General features: G+C 41.1%; 2 protein-coding genes across 8 annotated transcripts in view; both read right to left on the bottom strand.

Moving 5' to 3' along the window:
- The window catches only part of LOC120932161 (C-terminal-binding protein 2), a 28,426-nt gene extending 2,566 nt beyond the window's left edge, over positions 1-25,860 (bottom strand). Inside the window, exons 1-10 of one of the 4 annotated variants that reach the window (XM_040344349.1) lie at positions 25,759-25,860; positions 25,028-25,098; positions 10,063-10,129; positions 7,110-7,264; positions 5,288-5,432; positions 4,997-5,203; positions 4,634-4,848; positions 1,976-2,106; positions 1,754-1,881; positions 1,523-1,643 (exon numbers count right to left, since the gene is read on the bottom strand). In XM_040344349.1, the coding sequence (XP_040200283.1) occupies positions 1,523-1,643; positions 1,754-1,881; positions 1,976-2,106; positions 4,634-4,848; positions 4,997-5,203; positions 5,288-5,432; positions 7,110-7,264; positions 10,063-10,129; positions 25,028-25,098; positions 25,759-25,837 (1,319 nt within the window). In that variant the 5' untranslated portion in view covers positions 25,838-25,860. Of the gene's footprint in view, positions 1-1,522; positions 1,644-1,753; positions 1,882-1,975; positions 2,107-4,633; positions 4,849-4,996; positions 5,204-5,287; positions 5,433-7,109; positions 7,265-10,062; positions 10,133-25,027; positions 25,105-25,758 lie in introns of those variants that run through there. The other 3 variants (XM_040344350.1, XM_040344352.1, XM_040344351.1) reach the window with 3 other exon arrangements.
- Positions 15,791-25,842, bottom strand: LOC120932160 (protein BANP-like). Of its 4 annotated transcripts, none has more exons than XM_040344346.1 (3): positions 25,759-25,777; positions 25,028-25,098; positions 15,791-17,660 (listed from the first exon to the last, which is right to left on the bottom strand). In XM_040344346.1, exon 3 carries the CDS (start codon positions 17,524-17,526, stop codon positions 16,018-16,020), a length of 1,509 nt encoding a protein of 502 aa, XP_040200280.1. In that variant the 5' UTR covers positions 17,527-17,660; positions 25,028-25,098; positions 25,759-25,777; the 3' UTR covers positions 15,791-16,017. The 4 variants fall into 4 exon arrangements, with proteins under 4 accessions (XP_040200280.1, XP_040200279.1, XP_040200282.1 ...); XM_040344345.1 differs by having other exon boundaries at positions 15,791-17,666; XM_040344348.1 differs by lacking the exon at positions 25,028-25,098 and having other exon boundaries at positions 25,759-25,842.
- Positions 25,861-26,556: the final 696 nt, after the last annotated feature.

The raw sequence follows: 26,556 nt of genomic DNA on the forward strand, positions 1-26,556 counted from the left end.
AGACCAAGATAAACTTGTTTGGTTCAGATAGTGCCAAGCATGTGTGGCAGCAACCAGTCGAGGAGTACAAAGACATGTATGTCTTGCCTACAGTCAAGCATGGTGGTGGGAGTGTTGTCTGGGGCTACATGAGTGCTGTCAGCAATGGGGAGCTACAGTTTATTGAGGGAACCATGAATGCCAACATGTACTGTGACATATTGAAGCAGAGCATGATCCCATTCCTTCAAAGACTGGGCCGCAGGGCAGTATTCCAACATGATAGCGACCCTAAACTCACCTCCAAGACAACCACTGTTTTGCTAAGCTGAGGGTAAAGGTGGTGGACTGGCCAAGCCTGGAGGAGTGGAAGAGGACTCCAGTGGCAACCTGTGAAGCTATGGTGAACTCCATGCCCAAGAGGGTTAAAGCAGTGCTGGAAAATAATGGTGGCCACACAAAATATTGACGCTTTGGGCCCAATGTGGATATTTTCACTTTTGTTGCCAGCGGTTTAGACACTAATGGCTGTGTGTTGAATTATTTTGAGGGGACAGCAAATTTACATTGTTATACAAGCTGTGCACTCACTACTTTACATTGTAGCAAAGTGTCATTTCTTCAGTGTTGTCACATGAAAAGATAGAATAAAATATTTACAAAAATGTGAGGGGTGTACTCACTTTTGTGAGATACTGTTCATATAGGCCAAAGTGTATTCTGCTACATGTCTTTGGTAAAAATCCTAATTCGTGTATACTGATTGGTTTGCATGAAAGCGATAGCATATATACCGGACTATTTTTGTGTTTTTCTAGTAATAGCAGTGATCATCAACTTATGGCGAGACTGGGGGCAATCTGACACCAACACTTTGTGAGAACTGACTGCCAATGACACTAATACAGTGATCAGTGCGAATAATATGCACTGACACTGTACTAATGACACTGGCTTGGAAGGGGTTAACATCTGGGGTAATCAAAAGGTCAACCGTGTAACTGGAAATGCAGAATCATGAATATACATGTGATTCTGCGCAGCCGGCCCACACTGTAGCAGTAAAACTACAGTGTTCAGTCAGCAAGTGGTTAAAACAAATTCATATCACCAGAGTGAAATTATTTTTACAGTTTACCATACAAGTTCTAATGTTCAGGTTTCATCAGTTTATCATATGCTAGTAACCTTTTAATTGATAAGAAATCTAAACATGACAACTAAAGTTCACCACACAGATTACAATCTGATTGTACAATCTCCTTTACATCTACCATGGACTATGTAGCTCAAAGCCCTGCCTGATTGGACACTTTAGGAAAGCCCTTATATATTACATTATTATGGTAAACCTAAAGTTGATTGTACAGGCCGATTTTAACATGTATGATGACCCTCAGAATAGGAAAAAAATCTGCTTAAAAAGAATGGATTCATATTATACGCTTTCAATTGAAGCTTGCATGATTTGATTATAATAACACACAGGAGTAGTAACTACGTTAATTTATAATTTCCAGATAACTACTTGAATTCCACTTGCCTATATCCTGCTGCTGCTGCCCCATTTAGCTCTGGATGAACAGACTCCATTCCTGACCACTGTGCAGCTGCCATCAAATACTCCTTATTTACACAATTTCTTAAGCAATCTGGAATTGGACCTGCAAAAAAGGAAAATCAAAGCACATGCTCAAAGACAATAAAGTACAATAAATATTAACCAATGCTGCATATTTTAGAACACAATTATGTTTTATTTGTATATATATACCTGCAATGGCTCTACGAACTTCTTTAGCTGCCTCTTCTCTTGCTTCAATTGAAGCGTGCTCACTGTACCAAGCAGTATGTGGGGTACAGATCAAATTAGGGGCATCTTTCAAAGGTCCCTGAGAAAAGCTAAAGGTGGACATTGAATAAGAATAGTAATGCTTTGCCATCATTTATCAGAGTGAAATATTAAATATATCAGCTTAGAATACAAAATACACACCTAAAAGGTTCAGACTCATGGACATCCAGTGCAGCACCACGAATTCGGCCATCTTTTAAAGCCTGAGCTAGCGCTTTCTCATCCACAAGTCCTCCACGAGCTGTGTTTACCAAGAAGCATCCCTGCCTCATCTGTGTAAAATGTAAAAAAAAAAAAAAGTAAGAACAGAGCACAACACAATTATTGACCAAGCACAGAACTCCATATTTCTTTTATTAAAGGGGTGGTTTCCCCCTAAAACAAATTTCTAACAATACATTCGTAAGACCCGTTACACTGCGGGTAGGCTGGCTTTTGTTTTGTTTTTTTAGTACATACCTCGATATCGCCGTTTCGTCCCTTGGCGGTGGGCGTTCCTAGTTGATTGACGTTCCTCCGACGGGCACATACGTGACGTCACGACTTTCCGAAAGAAGCCGAACGTCGCTGCGCAGGCGCCGTATAGAGCCGACTCTATACGGCGCCTGCGCAATGACGTTCGGCTTCTGTCAGAAAGTCGTGACGCGCAGTATGCGCCCGTCGGAGGAACGTCAATCAACTAGGAACGCCCACCGCCAAGGGACGAAACGGCGATATCGAGGTATGTACTAAAAAAAACAAAACAAAAGCCAGCCTACCCGCAGTGTAACGGGTCTTACGAATGTATTGTTAGAAATTTGTTTTAGGGGGAACCACCCCTTTAAAGAGATCCAAGGGATTTTTTACCAACATTGGTTAAACCATTTGACAAGCAAAAATCTTTTATTTTTTTGTTTTTTCCTGTTTCACTTAGGATTTGTTTTTTATAAAAAGAGAGGAAGAAGTCAGAACAGTTCTTTCTCTGCCGTGAATAGGCATTTTATCTGCCCTCATTGCAACCATTTTGTTTCTATTGAATGGTGCCCATTTCCGGTCTCAAGACCTTTCTGTTTTAGGCCTTGATCACACCCTTCCACAGACTGGACCCATTTTTGGCTGCTATAGTGAATTGCTTTACCTCACTTAGCCTATACAGGTTACGGACCCCGATTTACTATACTGTTTAGCAGTTAAGACTACCAGAGGTTTATAGTTGTATTTTCCATCTATGGCTGTAGTTCATTTTTTTTTATTATTGCATGGATATATTGGAAACTGCTACCTTGCTAAATAAAAATTTGTAAAAAAAAAAAAAAGCACAGACACACAAATAGACTAACATTTTTGTACGCGTGTATATATCAGTGGTAGTTGAAAAGGCGTTTTAGATTTGCAAGGAATTATTTTCCATGATCTTGCCGACAATGGTCAAGATTGCCAGACTAAATCAAAAAGGACAAAACGCAGCATCCGAGAACAGAAAAAAAGGATTTCAACTTCCACTGTTCCTAAATTTAAAATATGAAATGTTGCGATGGTTTAGTGCACTTTCACTTTGTAATGTTTCACTGCCCAAAGACTTTGCGTCTGCCATTCCCCCCATTATGCACTGAAGGGCAAGTTTCAATTCTGTCTTGTGGTTTTCACCGCTCAATGTAAACAAGCCTCAAGGAAGACAGTTGTATTATATAACACAGACAAAAAAGGAGTAACACGTTGCTAATCTTTAATTTGCTTTTAATAGATTTCCCTATTGCATTTTATTAGATTACTCCTTTTTGATATACTCATAGCTACAGGATACATCATAAAAAATGTCTAGTTTAGATGAGGATTATAATTATAAAAGATTCAGAACGTGCCAATTGCTTCTATGGTGTTCAAAATGTAAACAATTACTGCAGGATGTCCAGAAGCCATAGGATATCTGACTGTAAAAAAGAAACCATTTAAATATGACATTGTGCCACTCAGAGCAGATGGTCTCCTGGGAAAACGGCAAGTTAGAAACCAATAATTTAACATGGACCGTATAGACTTACTTCAGGTACTCCTCCGACTTTGCCTCCTTTAACTGACAGGCTTTCTGGGGATAGGTAACCGGAGACCCAATGTTGGACTGTAGTTCATAAGCTTTTGGGGCGGCTCTGAATTCCCTCTGCCCTCCCCCCCTTTTTTCCTCCTTCTATCCATATTGTCAATTTCTATCTTTACACATCTACTCATTTCCACAATACCTTTCATATTGATATGACGGAGTCTACAGACAGGATGGTCTCCCTGATCTTGTGAAAGGTTATGGGCTTACCTTGACTAGACCATATCTCTAACACTCCCTTCTAGGAGACCTCTTTCGTGTCCATGTACAAAGACTCTTTTATTACACCCACTATGTATGTAAAAATTGCAGTTGGTTACACTGGTTGTGGCCATCATTGTGACATTTTTATATGTTTCTGTGCTTGGTGGCCTGTTTTGTTACCTCCCAAGATAGGCTGTGTTGACTCTTCATTTTGCCCTGTTTGTTTTCTTTTTTTTCATGAGCTTTCTCTGCTTGTCCTATATTGTACTGGAATGTTCTGTATGTACCACACTGTTGCACTTTGCAAAAACCAATAAAAATGGATTAAACATATATGACATTGTACAGCTTTTCTATTTTAGAGAAACCACTGCACCAGTTTTGAATTCTGAAATCTCCAGTACCAAATTGCAAATTATGCAAAACATGGAAATCTCTTAAATGTCACATATTTCAAGCATTGTGCCTTTCACAAGCATATACATAAACCTTAAAAGCTGTCCAAAAAGGTGGCATACCTGCTTTATGGTGAAATCATTAATGAGGTGATGGTTGTGCTCATTCAGACTGCAGTGAAGTGTAATGCAGTCACTATGCATTAGCAGTTCTTGAAGAGTTCCCATTCTCTGAAGACCTAGAGAGCGCTCTACTCCATCCGAAAGATAGGGATCATAAAATATGACGGTAAATCCAAAGGCTTTTGCTCGCAGAGCAACAGCTTGTCCAACCCGACCTACAAATAGGCCATAAAAAAGTAATTATTTATGATAAATGCCCCACTGTACAAACCAAAATAATATAAAATGTAAACATTGCCGACTATCCTAATCAATTAGATGGGTATTAATGTTGAAGTCTGTGTTTATTAGACCAAGTTTTACCAAGTCCAATGATTCCTAAAGTCTCCCCGCGGATTCTGGCAGCCCCGCCAGCCACCTCTCTTATTTGTTCCACACTGGATGCTCGGTTCCCCTCCCTCATAGCTTGGTGCAGCCATGTGACCCTTCGATACAGGTTCAGAATGTGGCAGAGGGTTGAATCAGCCGTCTCCTCTACTGACGACGAGGGAACATTGCAAACTGCAATCCCTAAGAAAAAATAAATATGCCATAATCAGAAATATTAGTCTTATACGACTATGCAAGGAAAAATAACAAATACTTCCAATTTACCTAATTCAGCTGCAGATTTAATATCAATATTGTCATATCCACTGCCAATCCTTATGATGATACGCAGGGCCTTGAATTTCTCCAAGTCTTCTCGAGATAGGGTAATTGTGTGATACATCAGGGCTCCCACAGCTTCACTTAATACCTATACAAAATAAATCATGGCGAAGAAAACACTGGTTATAGAAAACAAAACATCAAAGCATGGATAATTACATTCGTTTGTCATTATCCTAGTGATGAGAAGCTCATATAGCCAGCATAAACAGCTATTGGGATGTGGGCTATGATTTAAATGCTCTGTAAGAACAGTAGAACGGCTGAAGTCACAGAAGATGCAGCCTAGTTAAAGTGCAAGTCTGAAACCCCAATGAGAGAGTAACGGCTCGTACACACTATAAGAAAAATCGGGCGAACATTTTTAGTCCAAAGAATTTTCAAGCGATTTTCGTATAGTGTGTACACAACTTACGACAGCCGATTCCAAATTTTCGAATAAAAAAAAAAAAAAAAAAAAGGACAAACTCCAACATTTTTCTCGTATGGGGCACAGAACAAACGATTTTCGTTTAATGTGTACTATTTTCATACAAGAAAAATCTGAAAAAAATCTGAAAAGACTGAGCATGGTCAAAAGCAAAAAAAAAAAAAGCCTTTGTCGTATGAGAATTTTCAAACAAATCTTCGTTTATCGGTTCCGATTTGCTATGAAACATCAATAAAAGAAAAAAAAAAAAATCGGATGAACATTCACCTGATTTTCTTATAGTGTGTACCTCACTTTAAGCTGGTCATATAACTTTGTTTTTCTTCGTAGTAATGAAAAAAACTTGAAGGAGCAAGTTGGAAACATTTTCTTGAACACAAAATTCTAACAATGTGAATGGCTTTAAAATGGTTAGGGAAAGATATTGTAAATCCACTGCACACAGAATGTCTTAAAAAAATAAAATAAAAATATATAGGATTTAAAAACATATAGGCTGTATTTAGACATGCTAAATCCATTGCTCCTCTGTAGAGCGATCTTCATTCGGATTACCTTTCAGAGGCGATTTAGCCCTATTTTTTTTAAAAACGCACTGCAACCATGTGCTTTACAAGCAATTGAGGGGCGTATGCGGCACGTCCCTATTTGGTGGGCTTATCGACAGCTGGTCACAATATGAATAGATTTTGCCACGGGCCTGAAACATTGTTACCGCAGCATGTAAAACACCTAACTTTGTTGCCATTTGCATGTCTTAACATAGTCTTGCTGTGTCTTAAAGCAGTCATAAGGGCTTGCGTTTTTTTCACCTTAATGCATCTTATACATTAAGGTGAAAACACCTGGCAGTCACCGGTCCCTGAGCCCCCCCCGTTTTACTTATCTGAGCCATGGAGTTTCCCATAACGAGGGTTCTCAGCTCTTGATTGGATAGATTGATAGCAGAGCAGCCATTGGCTCCCACTGCTGTCAATCAAAACCAATGACGTGGCAGCCGATGGATGGGTGCATTAGTGTCTATGGACGCAAACGATGGCCTCGGGAGCACGCCCGCAAGGTAAGCCCCCGGGGGCAGCGCTTCTCCTGGGGAGGAGCCACCGAGGGACCACAGAAGACTGTTCGGGGTCTCTCTGTGCAAAACGAACTGCACAGTGGAGGCAAGTATGTGTTTTTTTTTTTTATATGAATAACAAAAGAGAAGAAGAACTTAAACCTTTACAACCCCTTTAATTCTAACAGAAAGGCACCAAAACCAGTGAAACCAGGAAGGTTTTTATTCCATCAGTAAGAGAAATTTTAAAGAACTGAAGAGAGAAAAAAAAAAAAAATTACTTTCTCATGAATTTCTTGTGTAGATTGAGCATCACAGAATGCCACTGTAGCCACATCCTTTAATATAGGCATTTCAACTGTGCAGTCTCTTCCATCCAAAAGAGCCACCAAAGGACGGACTGGCATAGGACCATTAAGGATTGGTGGTCGGATACCTACAAAAGGCAAAATAATAATAAATATACAGCAAGACTACCTGCATTACAGTAATATCTTTAGAGTGAAAACACAAAAATAATGTTGACAAAGTCTTGATGTTGTAAGGGGGAAAAAAAAAAATTTGAAGAGGCTTAGACTTTTTAAGCACAACCAGACAATTTGTACAAAAATACTTTTATTATAAAACATAGAAATTCTATATTAAAATCCACATTCATGAAATCAAATGTTAGTTGAGATAAAGCTACTGTGTATAACCGATTACCAGCTACATGGAAACCGGAAGATAAGGAAATCATTCCATTGTGGTAGTGGATCCAAGAGTGTGGTTATTTTACAAAGAAGCAATGTAGTCTTGATGTTATTCCATCGCTTTACTTCGTATTTAGCTTGTTCAAAATATTGTTAGGTATAAATTAAAACATTTTTAAAATTTACCATAAAATCTTTTCCAGTACATAGGGAGAAACTATAGCTACAGGGGTATAGTTGTTTTTCCGTAAAGGGCAAAAAAAAATAAAAAATGGAAGACCCCCTCCATTATAAAGGCAATGGCTGCTCTTACCATGACTTCTTATACACTTGCAAAGCTAGGACAAGATAAAAGGAGGAATATTCCAGAAAATCCTGCAAAAGTGACAGCTAAAGGGAACCAAGAAATAGAAGCCTACAGTACCATCATTCTTGTTGAAGGCCAATTAATCCAGGACCAAAGACAGCAGCCCAATCGCATTTAGTGAAACTGTGAAAAGATGTCTGCATTCTAGATTTGCTCAGCAAAGGCAACATCCCAGAAAGCAGCAAGTGTTCAAGTGTAGATACATGGGAAGTACTGAAGTGCATGCTCATGGAGGGCTGTGTTTACCTGCTTGGGGATATACAGGTGTTCTGTGCATCCCTGTGCAGGCAGTCCCACTGATGTTAAAAATGGGACGAGGCAGCTGCATGGACACAGCCGCTACTCTCAATCTCAATCTGACATCTGTGTTGTTTCGTGTCCCTCAACTCACACGTTCAGGGCCGTGCACCTGCATGTCATCAGATGGCTTCTGCCCGTGCACCCTGGCATAGAGAAGCACGGAACACCCATGTAACCCCATGCAGGTAAACAAACCTCCACGGGCGTACACTTTAGTACATCCCATGTGAAAGATCGGGGGTTATACCGGGATGATGCCCGCAGCTGCAGGAATCATCCCGGTACCGTTGTTTAGAGCAGGCGATCGGATTTCCGGTGATAAAAGCCGCTCAGATGTTATCCCGGAGGGCACATCCCCCTCCTGCCGCTCTGACCGGGCCTCCCGTCCCACCGGGAGACCCGATCAACGATGCGTCTCTTCCGGCACCTAGCCACAGACTGGAACGAAGCCGTAAACGGCTTTGTTCCAATCTCCTGACTGTAAACACGGAAGCAACGTCACAAAGTCACTTCCGGTTTACTCGGCTGCCAATGGCGCCGGATTTAAAAAGTATACAGCATTCAGAATCACCGGTTTCGGCGATCTGAATACTTTGAAGTGCAAAGGAGGGATTGGGGGTCTTTTAGACTCCCGATCTCTTCATAAAGAGTACCTGTCACCACCTATTACTGTCACAACGGATGTTTACATTCCTTGTTGTGACAGCAATAAAAGTGATCAAATAAAATAATAATATAAAAAGAAAAAAAATGTTTTGAAGTGCCCCCGTTCCCGCAAGCTCGCACAGCAAAGAAAACGCATACGGAAGTCGTGCCTGGAAATGTAAACGGGGTACAAATCACACATATGAAGATATTGCCACGATCGTCAGAGCGAGAGCAAAAATTCTAGCACTAGACCTTCTCCAACTCTAATCTGGTAACCATAAAAAACAAAAAAAATTTAAAGCGTCGCCTATGGAAATTTTTTGGTACCGAAGTTTGTTGCCATTCCACGACTTCATGCAATTATAAAGTGTGACATGTTTGGCATCTATTTACTCGGCATACCATCTTTCAAATTATACAAAAAAAAAAATGGGCTAACGTTACCGTTTCTTTTTTTTTTTTTTTTATTCATGAAAGTGTCCTTTTCCCAAAAAGTTGCGTTTAAAACACAGCTGCACAAATACCGTGCGACATAAAATATTGCAACAATCACCATTTTATTCTCTAGATTCTAGCAAAAAATATGGATTTTAAACTTGTAAACACCAAATGTCAGAAATGGGCTTAGTCATGATTGGGTTATTCATTTAAATTTAAATGGGCCTCCCTCCGCTCCAAAAAACGCTCCAATGAAGCAAAGAGTCAGGAGCATTTTGTGTTGCGATTTTTGCCGCTCGACAATTGTGGAAAAATCGCACCGGGTTTAGGGTGCCATTAAGAATTAATGGCAAACATCACAAATGCTTCACATGTTTTGCTGCGATTCCAATGCACTTAGGAGTGAGTGAGAGGAAATCCCTGCAAATTGAGGGAATCCCTTGGGGACCCTCTAGTCACCAGAACTAGTGTCCACATTGAAAGATGTCCCCTCTATTACGTTTCTGGGAGCAACCCAAAATGTGGCATTTGCTTTTACTTTTAATGATAAACAGGACACATAGAAAGGGTGAATCTCCCCAACAGGGCAACAGACAGTGATACAAATTGACAGGAGTTCTAATCCCTCTCCACTCTGTCCAAAACTAAAGAAAGGTTTTGCCTTTAGTTATATGTTAAATAATGGAATATGATTCTATCCAAAAAAACAGGGGTCTCCAAATTTTCTATCAAAAGCCTAGTTAACAGAATACCAAAAGACAACAAAATTATAAGATTATATTTTCTAACCATCACAGATACGGTCCAGACGTTGTCTCTTCACTTTGTGTTTGTCCATGGTTCGGTTCTTAGAAACCTACTAGAAATAGAAAAATAATAAAATTAACTATCAAGTGCAAGAAGTTTATCATCAACAGGATAAGTTTAAATAAATCTAAGCTATGGCAAATAACCAGGATCCAGTTGAAATTTCCTGTACTGCATGTCTTAAAAAGCCACCCAGATTGAACTGAATTATCCACCCAATGCTATAAGTCTAACCATTAAAGTGGTTAATCCACTTCTAATAAATTGTCTTATATACATTACGTACCATTATAACATGTGTCCCAGTGCCTGTGTAACGTAAGAAAAAAATTAAAAATAAAAATACACCGATCTAAGCTTAGCTCAGCTAATTCCTCTCCTCTCTATTCTCTCTTCTCTCCGACTCACAGATGCAGTGGGCAGGGTCGAGCCCCCCCGCTGACGTCAGCAGTGGAGGAGGGGGGAGAGAGAGCACCGACAATCAGCTCAGCACCGGGAGCCATGTTTATAGAGGTACAGATCGGCTGATTTTTTTACATTACACAGGCACACGTTATAATGGTACAGAGGGGATAAGACACATTATTAGAAGATGAGAACAGCAGTAGTGGGGGGGAAGGGGAGGACAGACACTGGAGCGCTGCAGAGAGCAGGCTGCGGATGATGGAATCACACAAACTGACCACGGTGTTAGAGGCTCAGCAGCCATAATTATTGTGGTCAGTTTGCAGAAGGGAGGGTATAGCCAGGCAGGATCAGCCAGGTTTTTTAAAAAGGTATACAGAGGGCCAAATGACAACACAAGCACTGTGCTGTATAACATGCTTTAAGGGAACAGTATATGGTTTTTCTTTTTCTTGGTTTTAACCAACACTTTAAAGAGGGCAATGATAGAGGCTAAATTAATGTAACCAATTGAAATGAATGATATATAAGCCACAAATACTAAAGATGACTTACTTTAAAATGTGCAAGAAACTGTATAAGCAACTGTTCAGAAATCTAGCAGGCAGCTGCTTAATATCCCCAAAGCCATTTGTTCCCCGCAGGGACAACAATTTTGAACACCTGGCTTAATTGACAGGTATGCTCAGAATAACAACCATGTCGTCCAGCAGCTTGCAATGTCCTTTGAGACCCTTATCTGCAAAACTGTCTGTTTTCATTCACAAATAAAGAACATATAATCTTTACTGACAGACATTTTAAATATTGTTTAAACGTGAATAGTTCATATCGCGGACCAGGCTAAGAACCCCAATTTTAGCAACACCTTTAAAGATTTGTCTAGGTGAGTATATAAAATGCTTCTGCATATGACAAAATCAGCACATAAGGATATTATGCTTTTCTAATCATCCTCTGGATGCCATATGCAGCAATGAAAATATACACAAGAGTCATACACAGACACTCGTATGGCCATTGGTAAATGGATTTGTTTTTTATCCTGCCCACTCAATATATGAGAGAATAAAAAATGATCAAACAAAAAAGCTAAATTACAGTAAACACTTACATGGTTGAAATATGTACATACATTGCATTTACACTACGCTCTATCAAAATCGATGGTTCAGTGAACCATGTTTGTACATTACTGTGTGTAACTGTTATGCATAGAACATACGTGCAACATGCTGCACAAATCTGAATCCAGTCAAATTACAAGAATATGTATCCTTAGGATCAGTCTATTAAAAATAGGCTTTCTAGAAGTAGCAAAACTCATAATTGTTCAACTATTTTTTATAAGGGATGCAGGATAAGGTTTGATAGGAAAAGCATTTTCTACAGTTTTGTTGATCTAAAAGGGGTGATAGACTGAAGCATTAAAGCAAGTGCAATAGCTTGTCAGTGTTATTTGCTGTGGATTATTATAGTTAAAATGTTTTGTTGTGAAGGAACACCGAGAAGAATCAAGAAACCAAAATCTGAAAAACATTGTATTGTAATCTTGTACTCACAGACAACAGTGGGCACATCTGTCATGTCTTAATTAACTTAAAAAGGACATTTCACTGAAAACTGACATTTTAGAATTTGGTAAATACATATCTTAATTGGTATCCATGGCAGCAACTCCCCATATGAGTCTCCTGTCCCACCAGGGCTCTCTGGTGGATATTAATAAACTGGAAGCTGTAAATCACTGAAAACCCGCACCGGAAAAAGGAGTTTAAAGCGAACCTTCAGTCATTTTTTCAACTTTCCATTCTATTAAATCTTCTGCCCTTGTTAACTTTGGATAGTAAAACATTTTTTTTTTCTGCCAGTAAATACCTAATACAGCACACTTCCTGTCTGATAAAAAGCCTAGGCTTACGATGACATGCCTGATGAAGGAGCATGCATGCTGCGAATGCGAGCTCTACCTTGCCCCCTGTCCGTCATGGCTGATGTGCTTGCTGTGCTGATCTCCTCAAGCCTTGGAAGCCATCGGTGCAGCTGATCACCCTTGCCTAGCTGGACGGAAGGGATTCCCGCAGATTTATTACACACATGCCTGCTTATTTCTACTCAAATTTGAGTTTAATATGACTGGATGTTTTTAACCTGAATGCTACACTCAGAGTGGCGTCGCTCTATTCCTGTCTTATGACATCATGCACAACTCTCTCTTCGTTAGTGTTTTCCAGGAAGGGGGAGGGAGGCGAGTCATAAGAGGGTCAATGAGAGCTGCAGATCTTGAGGTGTGTGTGTCTGTAAATCCAGGAAGTGAACAGGTGACGGCTTCAGCTGCCCAGTTAAAATGGTTGCAGCCAGGCTTAGTGGAGGGAGGTTTCGGCAGCATATTTGGCAAGTACAGAATCACAGTGTGTATGCATGTATAAAAATATGCACAGTGGTTGGAGGGAAGTTTCAGAATGGCAAAGATGTTTTTATTACAAATTATGTGAGCAGACTGCAGTTCCTTTTTATTTCCTGGAGAAATTCATTAACCACTTGACCTCCGGAAGGTTTCACCACCTTCATGAACAAAGTTTTGATATTCAGCACTGTGCTACTTTAGCTGCCAACTGCACGGTCATGCAACACTGTACCCCAACTAAAATTTATGCAATCACCATTTTGTTTTACATTTTTTTGCTATATAAAATGTTTCTTCTCCGTTACAAAATTTTGCAAAGAAACAATCTTCCTTCATAAATGTAGGCAAAATTGTATTTCGTTACACATTTCTTTGGAAGAAAACACCAATTGATGTGTTTTAGTCTGTGGGAAAGTTATAGAGTCTACCAACTATGAGGCTATAGACACACACACGAAAATTGTGTACATAATTCCGATATACTGACAGCCTCATTACTTGAGGCACTAAAATATCAGGACAGTACAAATACCCCCAAATTACCCCTTTTTGGAAAGTAGGCAATCTGGGGTATTTAATAAGTGGCCCAGTGAGTTTTTTGGAGCTGCAATTTATCACACATTTTTTGAAAAATAAAGATTTGTTTTCCACAATTATTGTACATGATTTATATAGCACCAACAGTTTGCGCAGCGCTTTACAATGTTAGGGCAAACTGTACAGTCACAATACAGGAGGAATCAGGGGGGCCCTGCTGGTTAGAACTTACAAGTAAAATATTTATTGATTTAAAACTTCTTTATACTGCGATTACTGTTACAGTGATGAATGATAACGGCAATCATTTGAACCGTCATAATGGGTTTCCATTCATGACAGCTTGCCTTCTGTGATTACAGGGTGCTGTGTTTGGCCACAGATACTATGTGACAGCTGTGGGTCAATCACAGCTGTTATCAGTGAAACAGTTGTCTATACTTTGTGATCGGATAGCAATTACATGATCCCCCAGCCACTCAAAGCGGCCAGGTGATGGGAAACGCAATCCGGTGTTTCTGGTGGACACTACGGTTAAAGGGTCACTAAAGGAATTTTTTTTTTTAGCTAAATAGCTTCCTTTACCTTACCGCAGTACTGGTTTCATGTCCTCATTGTTCGTTTTTGCTTTGAAGTTGCTGCAATTCTGCTGTGATCTCCACACTTCCTGCTTGTCTGGCTCCTTATAACCACAGTACTGGGAGCTTTCTCACGGTGGTCTAAGCTGTCATTACTGTGTGTCTAAAACTTAACAGAACCAATCAGATTCATTTTAAAAACAAAACACTGTCCTGGATTTGTTTGTTTTTGTTCTGTGTGTCTCTCTAGTTCACAGGAACATGAAACCAGTTTAAAAGTGAAACTGCCCTGCAGGCACATTATAGGATTGATTATCTATTTGTAATCATTTTTAAAAGGAATCAGTTAACTTTTATGTCTCTATACCCTGTAAACAGTTATTTCAGCAAAACATTTTTTTGATTTGAAAACTACTTATTCTTGGCATGTTTACAAATATTTGTTTACACCTGAAACTGCACAACACTCTAGTGCAGGCAGCACACCATTGCTAAAATGGACTACACCACAATTATCCATCTTAATCCATTCTGAGACCAGTGACTACCTGAGAGTCAAACTATATGCAATTCTTAATTTACAATATCCTCATTTGTATTTCTGACTATAATGGAAACCTGTATAAACCGTAATTTAGAGACTGCCACTGCTGACCCTTTGAAAATGATATTTCCCTGGCTGCAGGACTTTGAGTCACTGAGCTGATACTACCATGTGGATTAGAAAAGGGCATGCTTATTCTGAGGCTGTGATTTAAATGAAGCCACATGAAATGCACAACAGCCAATTAAACTAAACCTTAAAAAAGAGAAGTACAGTCAACAAAGCTTGTTTGGCTGTACTTCTGGAAATCACAGGAGTGCAATTCGTTCTGCACTCCTGTGACCTGTTTTTAGCAAACAGCGGGGCTGAAGTCTGCTGACATCACAGAGGCGGCCCAGGCTTGGAAAAGAATGCAACCATATGTCAGGATCCGCCCACATGCCTGAACCGACACCCGGCTCAGCCTCTTAGCGAGCCACTGAGAGCCTGAGCCAGCCGCTCCTGCCCCTTCCACAGTCCAGCGCTCCAGTGAGTGTGGGGTGGGGGGGGACAGAGCAGCAGAGGGGTCAGAGCTAGGCAAGTATGATTCTACAAAAAAAAAAAATTATCATACTTCTTTTAAAAAGTGTTTATATATATTTTATTAAAAGACATGCCTCCAAAATGAGGGAACCCTGGGGTGTCCCCATTGGAAGATTTCCCCTCTATTAGAGTTCTCCTGTCAACCCAAAATTTGGGATTTTCTTTTACTTTCACTTTTGACAACAATGGTAAACAGGGCAACTACAGAGGATGACAACAATAAAAACCAAACCTGTTCTAATCTTTTTCCACTCAACCTAAAATGAAGTTTTACACTTTAACTACTTGACTTCTGCAACATTTTACTCCCTTCATGACCAGGCAATTCTTTGCTATTTAACACTGTGCTACACTAACTAGTAATTGAGCAGTCACGCAACACTGTACCCAAACTAAAAATGTATATCTTTTTTCCCCCACACAAAGCTTTCTTTTGGTGGTATTTGATCACCACTGTTTTTTTAGGTTTTATGATATAAATGAAAAAAAAAAAAAAACTTTTTTTTTTAAGCAGTTTTGGTTTATTGGCCCATTAATTTTTTTCACACATGCAGAACAGTTAGCGAATGTTACTTGGATTGTTTAATATCTTTTTCTGCAAACCAAAGATCTATATTAACAGAAAACATCACTTTTAAAGAAAACATTTTTTTTTTTAGAGACAAACAGCAGAGGATATAAAAATAGTAGATTAGAGAGTACAAACAACTGAATGAATTCTTCACAGCTAGTTGCTTCTATTGCAGTCTGGTCCTTTGAGATATTCACAATGAGGTCTGCTCAGTGGGTTCCACTGGCGAGTGTCTATGTGTGTGCAGTTCCTGAGCCATTCATGCTAATAACGACTGGCACACACAGGCTCCCAACATGCTCAGATGCAGAAATTATTGGATCTGGATTGATTCATGCTCAATATGCATCTCCTGCTGAAGAGCGGACTGTAAAGGTTCTACGACCTGATCGGTTTCCGATGGTTCATTGACAGGGGCGAGCTGAACGTACTGGACCTGGATGTCATTGGCCTGTATTGGGGAGCCATTAACTTCACCAGATGATGGGTCAGAGGTAACAGCGATGAGTTGTGCTCCTTGAAGAACCTGGCCATCCTGACCCACATGGACTTGATGAATCTGCAGATTGCCCTCACTGTCTTGAGTGATTTGCACCTGCTCTCCCTGCGGTACCTGTGCAATATGCAGGTGTCCCACCTGGACCTGACCATCTTCCCCAATCTGGTGGATTTGCACCTGCTGAGCATTGGCCAAAGCATAGTGCAGTGCCTGAGGTGATGTCTCCTGCAGGTCACTGGAAGATGAAACTGTATTCTGTACACCATCAGCTGTGTTGTATGAAGTTTCTGAGGGGGTTCTGCGTGAGAAACTTTTTACAGTCAAGCTCTGTCCTCTCTGCTTCCTGCGCCAAGCTGTGCGGCACTTTGAGTCAATGCTCTGTTTTATCCGGTACCAGTCAGACTCTGTGATTCGGAACTTATAGAATATATGACATCTTATGCCATAGATCATCAATGGATCCAGCTGTTTCTTGCCGTGTTTTCCTTGTCCCGATAGGTTAGAGACAGCCTGCACCTCACGGTGAAAGAGGTAATCAAGTAGAGTAAGGGCCATCTTCTCTGCCGTCCGGCAGTTGGTGCCGATGTGCAGCATGTTAGTTGCTGTGATTGGACATCTCACTCGCGTTTCAGGGTTGTTTTCATCACCGAGCCATGTGCCATTGGGGTAATCCTCTTCACAGTTTAGAGTGATCATGGTAACATTGTTCCCCATGTTGGTGTGTCCAGAGTTGGACAGTGTATCACTGGCTTCTGATCCACTGTCATTATCCTCATGACTTTCATCTGGGCCTGGTACCTTCACCACGATTGTGTTATGTCTTCGTCCAGGGACCGCATTAAGTATATTTTCCAGACTTTCTGTTATCTTGTTAACTGAATCCTCCTGACTCTGCAGCTTGGCCACTACAGAGTTTTGTCTTTCATTATTCAGGATTACAGTTGTCTGAGGAACAACACATCGCACTTTGTTCCAGGTCTGAGTGGCTCCAAGTGGGGAGCCTGCCACCATGGGTACTTGGATGGGGTTTGAATTTTTGGTCAAGATGATATCCAGTTTCTCCTCTAATGAATTACAAGTGGCCTCCAGAACCTGCAGCCTGGACTCGATGTTATCCAACCTTAGACAGATGGTTTCATTGATCGAGAACAGGAAAGACTTTATAGATGGGTCCTCACAGTTGATTTCTATCCTCTGCCGTTTCAGTGAAGGCGGCATGTCGTCTTCTGTTACTTCATGATTTTCTAACATGACAGGGTGATCACCGTGTAAATCATCAACTGTTATTTGAACCACTTCTGTCAGTTCCTCGTCTGACATCATTGATAACTGCCCAAATTCTTTGCAAATTCAATGTGATGAATCATCCGTGTGAGCTCTGCAAGTTCTCGTGGTGTTTTGATGGGTGATAATGACGTCCTTCCTCACAAGAGAATCCAGGCCTCTCCTCGCTGCCGCTGATACTCAAGAACGAAAATTTTGAGAAAAAAATATATTTTATACTTTCTGCTATAAAACATATCCAATCAAAAAAATTCAAACAATCAAATTTCTTAAAAATGTTGTATTCTGCTACATGTCTGAGAACTATGGTATAGATACGGGAAGTTTTATTTATTTTTATACTGCTAATGGTGATGATCTGTGACTTATAGTGGGACTGCATTAGTGTGGCGGACAATCTGACACTGGGAGAAACGGACATCACCAGTGATATTAATACAGTGATCGGTAATACTACTCACTGTAACTGTACTAATGACACTGGCTGGAAAGAGGTTAACATCTAGGGCAATCAATGGGTCAAATGTCTGCCTAACAATTTGTAATGTGTGTAAAGTGTGCTGCTTTTACTAACAGATCTCTATTTCTTATCCTTGCTTTACAACATTACATTTTCAGTTGTTTTCTCATCATTCATTGCACGGTCACTTTATAATATTGCACTAAACATTTCAAGTCTGCCGCAATTTGTATGAGTTACAATGCACCGAATGTGGGTTATTTACTTATTTGCAAAGTGCACTTGAAATTGCAGTGAAAGTGCACTTGGAAGTGCAGTCGCTGTAAAATCTGAGGGGTAGATCTGAAATGAGGGGAAGCTCTGCTGATTTTATTATCCAATCACGTGCAAGCTAAAAAGCTGTTTTTTTTCCCTTGCATGTCCCTCCTCGGATCTACAGCGACTGCAATTCCAAGTGCACTTTGCATTTGTAGTGCAAAGTGGATTTGCCTTTAGTAAATAACCCCCCAATGTGTTTATGAGATTTTTATACCAGTTACTGCTCACTTATATATTTATTAGCATTAGTTTGCCTGGTTTCAAATTTAAAAAGGGTTAGCACACCTAATTAAAGTTTCATATCATGTTTTGGGTGTTGCTGTATTCAAACACTGTGCTGCTTTCCTACAAAGCTAGATTCATTTCACACATTCTGGACTTGTTTAATGTACACTAAATCGCAGAGGTGTTACATATGATTTATCATTGAAAGTAAAACCCAAATTTTGGGTTGTCCCCAGAAAGGTAAATCGAGGGGAAATCTTTCAATGGAGACACTAATTCTGGTGACCTGGGGTGCCCCAATGGATTTCCTCTTTGACTTTGGGACAGGAAGTGTAGGCTCCCCCCTATCAGACAGGGGGGGTTGGGGTTCTGACTGACAGGGGCTAAAACCCTCTCTTACTCTATCCAAAATGTAAAAATATACATTTGCCTTCAGTCCTACTCTTAACCCCCTTAGCTAATAGCATTAAAAAAAAAGGTGCACTATTATTTTTGGGCTGTACTACAAATAAACAACCAACATACATATATGTGGTATCGCTGCGATCATCAGAAGCAGGAGAATTTTAATTTGTGCTGTTCTTTGGTGAAAGGTTATGGTAGTAACCAGGAATACACATCAAAAGATAAACTATCAGGCCACTTTTTTTTTTAAATATTTAAAAAAAAAAAAAAAAAACACACACACACGTGTGATCTGTGAAACACAGATGGTCCCCAAATAATTCATGCCAGTCCTGACACATATACATTGTGTGTGTGCGTATATATATATATATATATATATATATATATATATATATACACACACACACACACACACACACACACACACACACACACACACACACACACTTTTTTTATAAAAAACTACAATGAGGATTATCATGTGCACTGCTGCTCAAACATAAAAGATGCTGTCCTGATGTACTGTGAATGACAAACCTCCATGACAACAATATAAAACACCATATATCTAGTAATTTTGCTAATTGGCATCCAACAAGACCTGCTACAATCTAGTCCATGGCTCCTTAATACAGTCCAGCCACACAAGTAAATTCAAATAAAAAAAGTTGCTGTCACTGCAGCTCTCTGGGTACCAGACACTATGAAAACAAAACACAAAGAGCGCACAGACCTCCAGTACAATTAACTCTTTTATTCCCTTTGTCTGCTTCCTTTCCCACCTCTAACAATTGCCACTTTTTCTGAGACCTGTGATGACGCCTAGTTGATCTGGGGGGGGGGGGGGGGGGGGGGGGGAGTGGGAGCAGGTACCTGCTCCCACTTTGCCCCAGATCACCTCCTAGGCGATCCGAGAGGAAGTTCATCTCCCTCTTTCGTCCACAGCCTTCTGGGACACATCACAGGTCCCAGAAGACTGCGGGACCATTCCCAAAGTGCAGCCTGCACCTAGGTTTAAGATGCACACTTGCGCGCACCCCCCCCCCCTGTTGGCACGCACTGCGATTGTACACAGCAGAAGCCTGTCAGCAAGTTCGGGCCAATGATTTACTCCAGAGACCTGCTGAATGGCTGTGTACAACAATTACAGCTCTGTGTTGACAATCAACACAGAGCTCTGTACAGAGAGAACAATCTCTCTCCCACCCCTGCAAAGCAGGAATGAGAAACCTAAAGATCTAGTAATTAAAAGCAGCACACTTTACACATAGTTAGGCACACATTTTGTGTCATTAGTACAGTGAAAATTATTATCACTGATCACTGTATTAATGCCACTGTCAGTCAGCTCCACCCAGCGTCAGTGTCAGATTATTTGTCAGACCATCGCAGTCCCATTAGTATTTTTAAAAAAATATATATAACACACACACACACACACACACACAAAAAATAGGTGTTTGTAGGCGCTATAATGCAAACCGATCAATATTCACCTATTGGGATTTCTTTTTTTTTTTTTTTTTTATCAAAAGACATGTAGCAGAATACATTTTGGCCTCAATGTATGAAGATTTTTTTTATTGGCTATATCAAATTTCAGTCTTTTTGTTTAAATCACAAACAAATTCAAATAATAACAGTGGTGATCAAATACTAGCAAAAGAAAGATCTCTGTGTGAAACAAATTAGGGTTGTCCCGATACCACTTTTTTAGATCCGAGTACAAGTACCGATACTTTTTTTCAAGTAGTCGCCGATACCGAATACCGATACTTTTTTTAAATGTGTCCCCAAATGCAGCCATGTCCCCCCCCATATGCAGCCATGTCCCCCACATATGCAGCCATGTCCCTCTAGCCATGTCCCTCACATATGCAGCCATGTCCCTCTAGCCATGTCCCTCACATATGCAGCAATGTCCCTCTAGCCATGTCCCTCGATGCGGCGGCGCGATGCAGCGGCGGGGGGGGAAAGGGGGGGGAAAGTATTCTATTTAGGTATCGGGGGTATTTGCGCGAGTACGAGTACTCCCGCAAATACTCGGTATCGGTCCCGATACCGATACTGGTATCGGTATCTGGACAACCCTAAAACAAATGATATAAATTTTGTTTGGGTACACCATTGAATGATTGCGCACATACCAGTTAAAGTAGCACAGTGCCAAATAGCAAAAAAGTGCATGGTCCGCCCTTGTGAAAGGGCCCAGACATACACATAATGCTGGAAAAACCTCTTGATATATTATACTAAAATAAGTGACATCCCAACATGGCAATTCCAGGAGAGCTGCATGGGCGGATCATCCTTTGGCTACCCACAGCACATTCAGGGAGACATATGGGGGTTCTTGGTTAGATTTAGGATAACCGATGAGCTCCAAGCAAGATTTGCCTTTGTAAGTGCATTGGATTATGATTTTAATTGTGCTTTCTAATAAAAATGTCAAATCACACTAGGGTCTGTGCGCTCCGTTTTGTGAAATCTACATGACAAAAATAACGTATTAGCAGCAAAAGGTCATTTCAGTGCTCATATGTGTGGCTCAACTACCATCAACACAATATTAACCACTTCAGTACTGGGCTTCCACCCCCTTTCTGCTCAGGCCAATTTTCAGAGCTGTTGCATTTTGAATGACAATTGTGCGGTCATTCTGTACCGAAACAAAATTTTTATCATTTTTCCCCCCCCCCACAAACAAAGCTTTATTTGGGTGGTATTTGATCACCACTGGGGTTTTTTTTTGCTAAACAAATAAAAAGACCAAAAATGTTATAAAATGTTGTAAATAAGTACATTTTATCCCTTCACTGACAGGCACTGATGAGACTGCACTGATAGGCAGTACTGAGGATGAGGTACTGATAGGCGGCACTACCGATGGGCAACGACGGCATCCCTGGTGGGTCTGCACCGATAGTCAATATGCAGACCCCCGTGTCAGTAGAGCCACTGGTCAGCTCTACTCTATTCACGTCCTGTCAGTGCAAATAGAGGATAAGCAGCACTTCCTGGTTGCGATGTGACCAGCTGTGAATGGACACAGCTGATCACATGGTAAAGAGCCTACCTCATAGACACATTGCACAACTGACCTGGCCGCACATGGCTTATCCTGCTGGACATCATATGACACCCAGTCAGCATAACTTAACCACTTTGCGGCCGTCATTCTGCTATATGACGGACAGGAAGTGGTTAAAGAGCACACCGCAAAGCTAGAATATAGATCAAGGTGTGTGTATGTATGGCTGGAACTTTTTTTTACATTTTGGAAAAATTACTATTGGTCAAACTCCCACTTCACTTCCTGTCCCCAAGCTGTAACAGAAAGTTAGAAGAAATTCTCTCTTAGGTGGCTGTCCTTGGAACAGGGGTCTCCACTGGAAGATGTACCCTCACCTATTGTTGTGGGAACAACACCAACATTTTGGATTTTTCCACACTTTAGATTTATGATCATTGTCCCTGAGACAAACAGAGGGGGAAATTTTCTCATCAGGGAGGGATTATACCAGGATCACTGCTCCAGCCCCTCCCACCGCCTGGCGCCCTTTGATTCTTCTGTGAAGTAAGACACCACAAGTGACAGGGTCTTCATCACTTCTGGTTTCAGATGTTTACCAGCCGTTACCAGGCTTGGTCTAATAGACCTCAGATCTTTGCACTGCCTATGCCAGTAATGGCGAACCTTTGCACCCCAAATGTTTTGGAACTATATTTCCCATGATACTCATGCACTTTGCAGTGTACTAGAGCAGTGGTCATCAACCCTGTCCTCAGAACCCACTAACAGGCCAGGTTTTATGTATTACCTTGGGGAGATGCAGTCTAGAATACTGCAATCACTGAGGAACAAATGATATCAGCTGTGATGTATTTCAGTTATCTTGCAAACCTGGCCTGTTAGTGGGCCCTGCAGGACAAGGTTGATGACCACTGTACTAGAGCATCATGGGAAATGTAGTTCCAAAACATCTGGGGTGCCAAGGTTCGCCATCACAAAGGTTGCTGTTCACTTCTTGCGATATGGAAAAAAAAGTTGAATACATTTTTTTATTTTTAAAGTGTAAAAAAAGAAAAAGAAAATGTAAATACATTTTTTTTAAAGCACTCATGTTGCCCTGTGCAAATATGTCCCACACAAATATGTAAATTGTGATGGCCCCAGAGTAAGAGCAATAATTCTAGTGCCAGACCTCTTGTTCAACAGTAAACTGCTAACCGGTAAAGGCATTAAAGCACTGCCTAAGGATAATTTTATGTAAAATTATTTGTCAACATTCCACAGGTGTGCACAATTTGAAAGCACATTTTGGTATCCATTTATTTGGCATATCATCATCTTTTATTTTGACAAACAAATCAGGTATTATATTGTGTTGGTGTGCACTAGAATGTATTAAAGTATTTGTTCCTGATAATCTGTATTTGATAACTAGCTGTGCAAATATTGCGACACATAAAAAGTTGCAACAAGCACCATTTTATTCTCCAGGGCCTTTACTTTCAGAAACTATATGTGCGGGGGTTCCAAGTAATTTTGTAGCTAAAAATATATAAATATAAAAAGGCAGACTTTAACGTGTGTGTTAGGCAAATGATTAAGAACGCCATACAGCTGGTGTCAGTTTCTTATTGCTGTCTGCCTCCCTTCAGGAAGGGAGCACCAATCTCAAAGGAATAAGAAAACACTTTTTCTGACAGCTTTTAACCACTTAAGCCCCGGACATTTAGGCAGCTAAATGCCCAGGCCAGGTTTTGCGATTCGGCACTGCGTCGCTTTAACAGACAATTGCGCGGTCGTGCGACGTGGCTCCCAAACAAAATTGGCGTCCTTTTTCCCCCACAAATAGAGCTTTCTTTTGGTGGTATTTGATCACCTCTGTGGTTTTTATTTTTTGCACTATAAACAAAAATAGAGCGACAATTTTGAAAAAAATTCAATATTTTTTACTTTTTGCTATAATAAATATCCCCCAAAAACATATATAAACATTTATTTTCCTCAGTTTAGGCCGATACGTATTCTTCTACCTATTTTTGGGGGCGCTGTAGGATTTAGTGTTCACCTAGTGTGTGTTTACAACTGTAGGGGGGGGTGTGGCTGTAGGACTGACGTCATCGATCGAGTCTCCCTATAAAAGGGATCACTCAATCGATACGCCGCCACAGTGAAGCACGGGGAAGCCGTGTTTACATACGGCTCTCCCCGTTCTTCAGCTCCGGGGAGTGATCGCGACGGAGCGGCTATAAACAAATAGCCGCGCCGTCGTCCCGGATCGCTCCCCGAGGTAAGCCGCCCGCAGCGGGGGCCCATCTGCCTGTACGTGCCATTCTGTGGACGTAAATAGGCGTGCGGCGGGCGTTAAGTGGTTAAAGTGGTTCTAAAAGGCCGAATTTTTTTTTTTTTTTATGTAGCAAGATAAAAACAAAAAAAAACTTCTGTATGCAGCAGCCCCCCTAATACTTACCTGAGCCCCATCTCGATCCAGCAAAGTTGCACAAGAGCCTCGGCTGTCTGGGGACTCACTCTCTCATTGGCCGAGACAGCAGCGGGCACCATTGGCTCCCACTGCTGTCAAAGTCAGTGAGCCAATGAGGAGTGAGGGGGGCAGGGCCGAGGCACAGCGTCGTGTCAGATTGGGCTCCGCTTGGGCAAGGCATGGGCAGACCTTACAGCATATAATACCTGTTATTAAAGCTTAGTGTTTTTTTTTTTTTTAAAACAAGGTCCCTTGCCAGGCAGTACCAGCAGCTTGCTATCGGGGGGGGGGGGTGCCCCCATAGCTAGCTGCTGGCACTGGCTGGCAAGGGACCCGAGAAGAGAAGGATCTTGGCATGACCACTGCACAGAGCAGGCAAGTATAACTTGTTTGTTAAAAAAACAAGGCTTTAATATCACTTTAAATAAACAGGTATTATACACTGTAAGATCTGCCCACGCCTTTCATTCTGGAGACATAAGACGACTTTTGGAATTGCTCTCACTCTCTGTCAAGGTGACAATGGTGAAGAGTAACTGTCCCCAGTGAGGTCGCAGAAATAAAACCGACCAACATTCTACTCCCTCCCCAGTCTGTTTAAAACTAGAAAAAATAAAATGTTTGGTCGGAGATCTACCTTAACATAAGCACATCCGTGGCTGTGATTGGCTGGGCTGATGTAAAGCGTTTGGAGACCGATGTAAACGGCTACGGAACACGTTGGTGAGACATGAAAGGAAACAGAATACAATTAGGGTATCTGGGAGTGAGAATGGTTGCGGTGTAATTAGACATAAGACTCCTAGAGATCAGTGGTGCCCCACCTTCCAGGGTAGCAGTGCTTCCCAGCCCTATAATATAAACATACCCCATGCACAGTACAGGATTGCCTTTGTATTTGTCAGAGCAGCTTATGGATGGCAGAGCTCTGAATGTATGAGCAGCACCCACTCAACGTAGAGGGGAAACTCTGATGGCTTTTTATATGAGACAGCCTACAAGTGTTACCCTGTGCAGATCAGACTGAACACACCCCATCAGCCCCCGGGCTACGGCTGCCCTGCTAAGGACGCTGCGTATTACACAGCGCTGCTGCCCGGCTACCACAAATAAGCCAAACAGTGCAGCTCACAAACAATGCCATAGGGATGCATGGCTGGGGGCGGCAGATGTGCCCGGAGCTCAGCGCTGCTCCTCCACTCTGAGAAAGTCACTACAATGAGAGGACACCACAAACGGACAGAAGAGAACGTGTGAGGGTTCCCTGCCCTTTCTAGAGCCACACACCGAAGGCGCGTCCTTATGACCGCCCCGCCGCCATCTCCCCGGTCCCCCAGCTCCCTCCGCCCCTATCCCGCGCCTCCTCACCTTCTCCTCCCCACCGGACCCGTCGCGCTCTCACCAGCTGCTCACACAGGAAACAGGAAGTGCCTGCTGGGAGTACCATCGAGGTCACTAGTGTTAAGAGTGGCTCTGTGCCGGTCTATGAGCGCACAGCGCCGTCTACAGCTCAGAATCAAGAAATACAGCTCGTCCACTGCTAGCACCGCCAAGAGACTAGAGGTTGTATTGCAGTCAGCTCACATAATTTGTAATCAAAAAAATGTTTTACTATCCAAAGTTAAAACAGCAAGAGAAGAAGATATAATAGATGGAAAGGTGAAAAAATGACTGAAGTTTCGCTTTAACCACTTCAGCCCCAGAAGGTTTTAACCTCTTTAATGACCTGGCCCTTTTTTGCGATACTGTGCTGCGTTACTTTAACTGCACGGTCGTGCGACACTGTACCCAAAGAAAATTGATGTCCTTTTTTCCCACAAATAGAGCTTTCTTTTAGTTGTATTTGATCACATCTGCAGGTTTTTTTTTTGCACTATAAACAAAAAAAAGCAACAATTAAAAATATAAATGTGTATATATATATATATATATATATATATATATATATATTTTTTTTTTTTTTTTTACTTTCTGTTATAAAACATACCCAATAAAATAAAAAAATTAATTTCCTTACCAATTTAGGCCAATATGAATTCTACTCCATATTTTTGGTAAAAAAGAATCTCAATTAGCATACATTGATTGGTTTGCATAAAAGTTATCGTGTCTACTAATCTATATTTAGGGACTTTTTCTTTTTTTTAGCAAAATTAAAGCAGCTAC

Source organism: Rana temporaria, chromosome 3, assembly GCF_905171775.1.
Source record: "Rana temporaria chromosome 3, aRanTem1.1, whole genome shotgun sequence".
In the NCBI taxonomy this organism is placed as follows: Eukaryota; Metazoa; Chordata; class Amphibia; order Anura; family Ranidae; genus Rana; species Rana temporaria.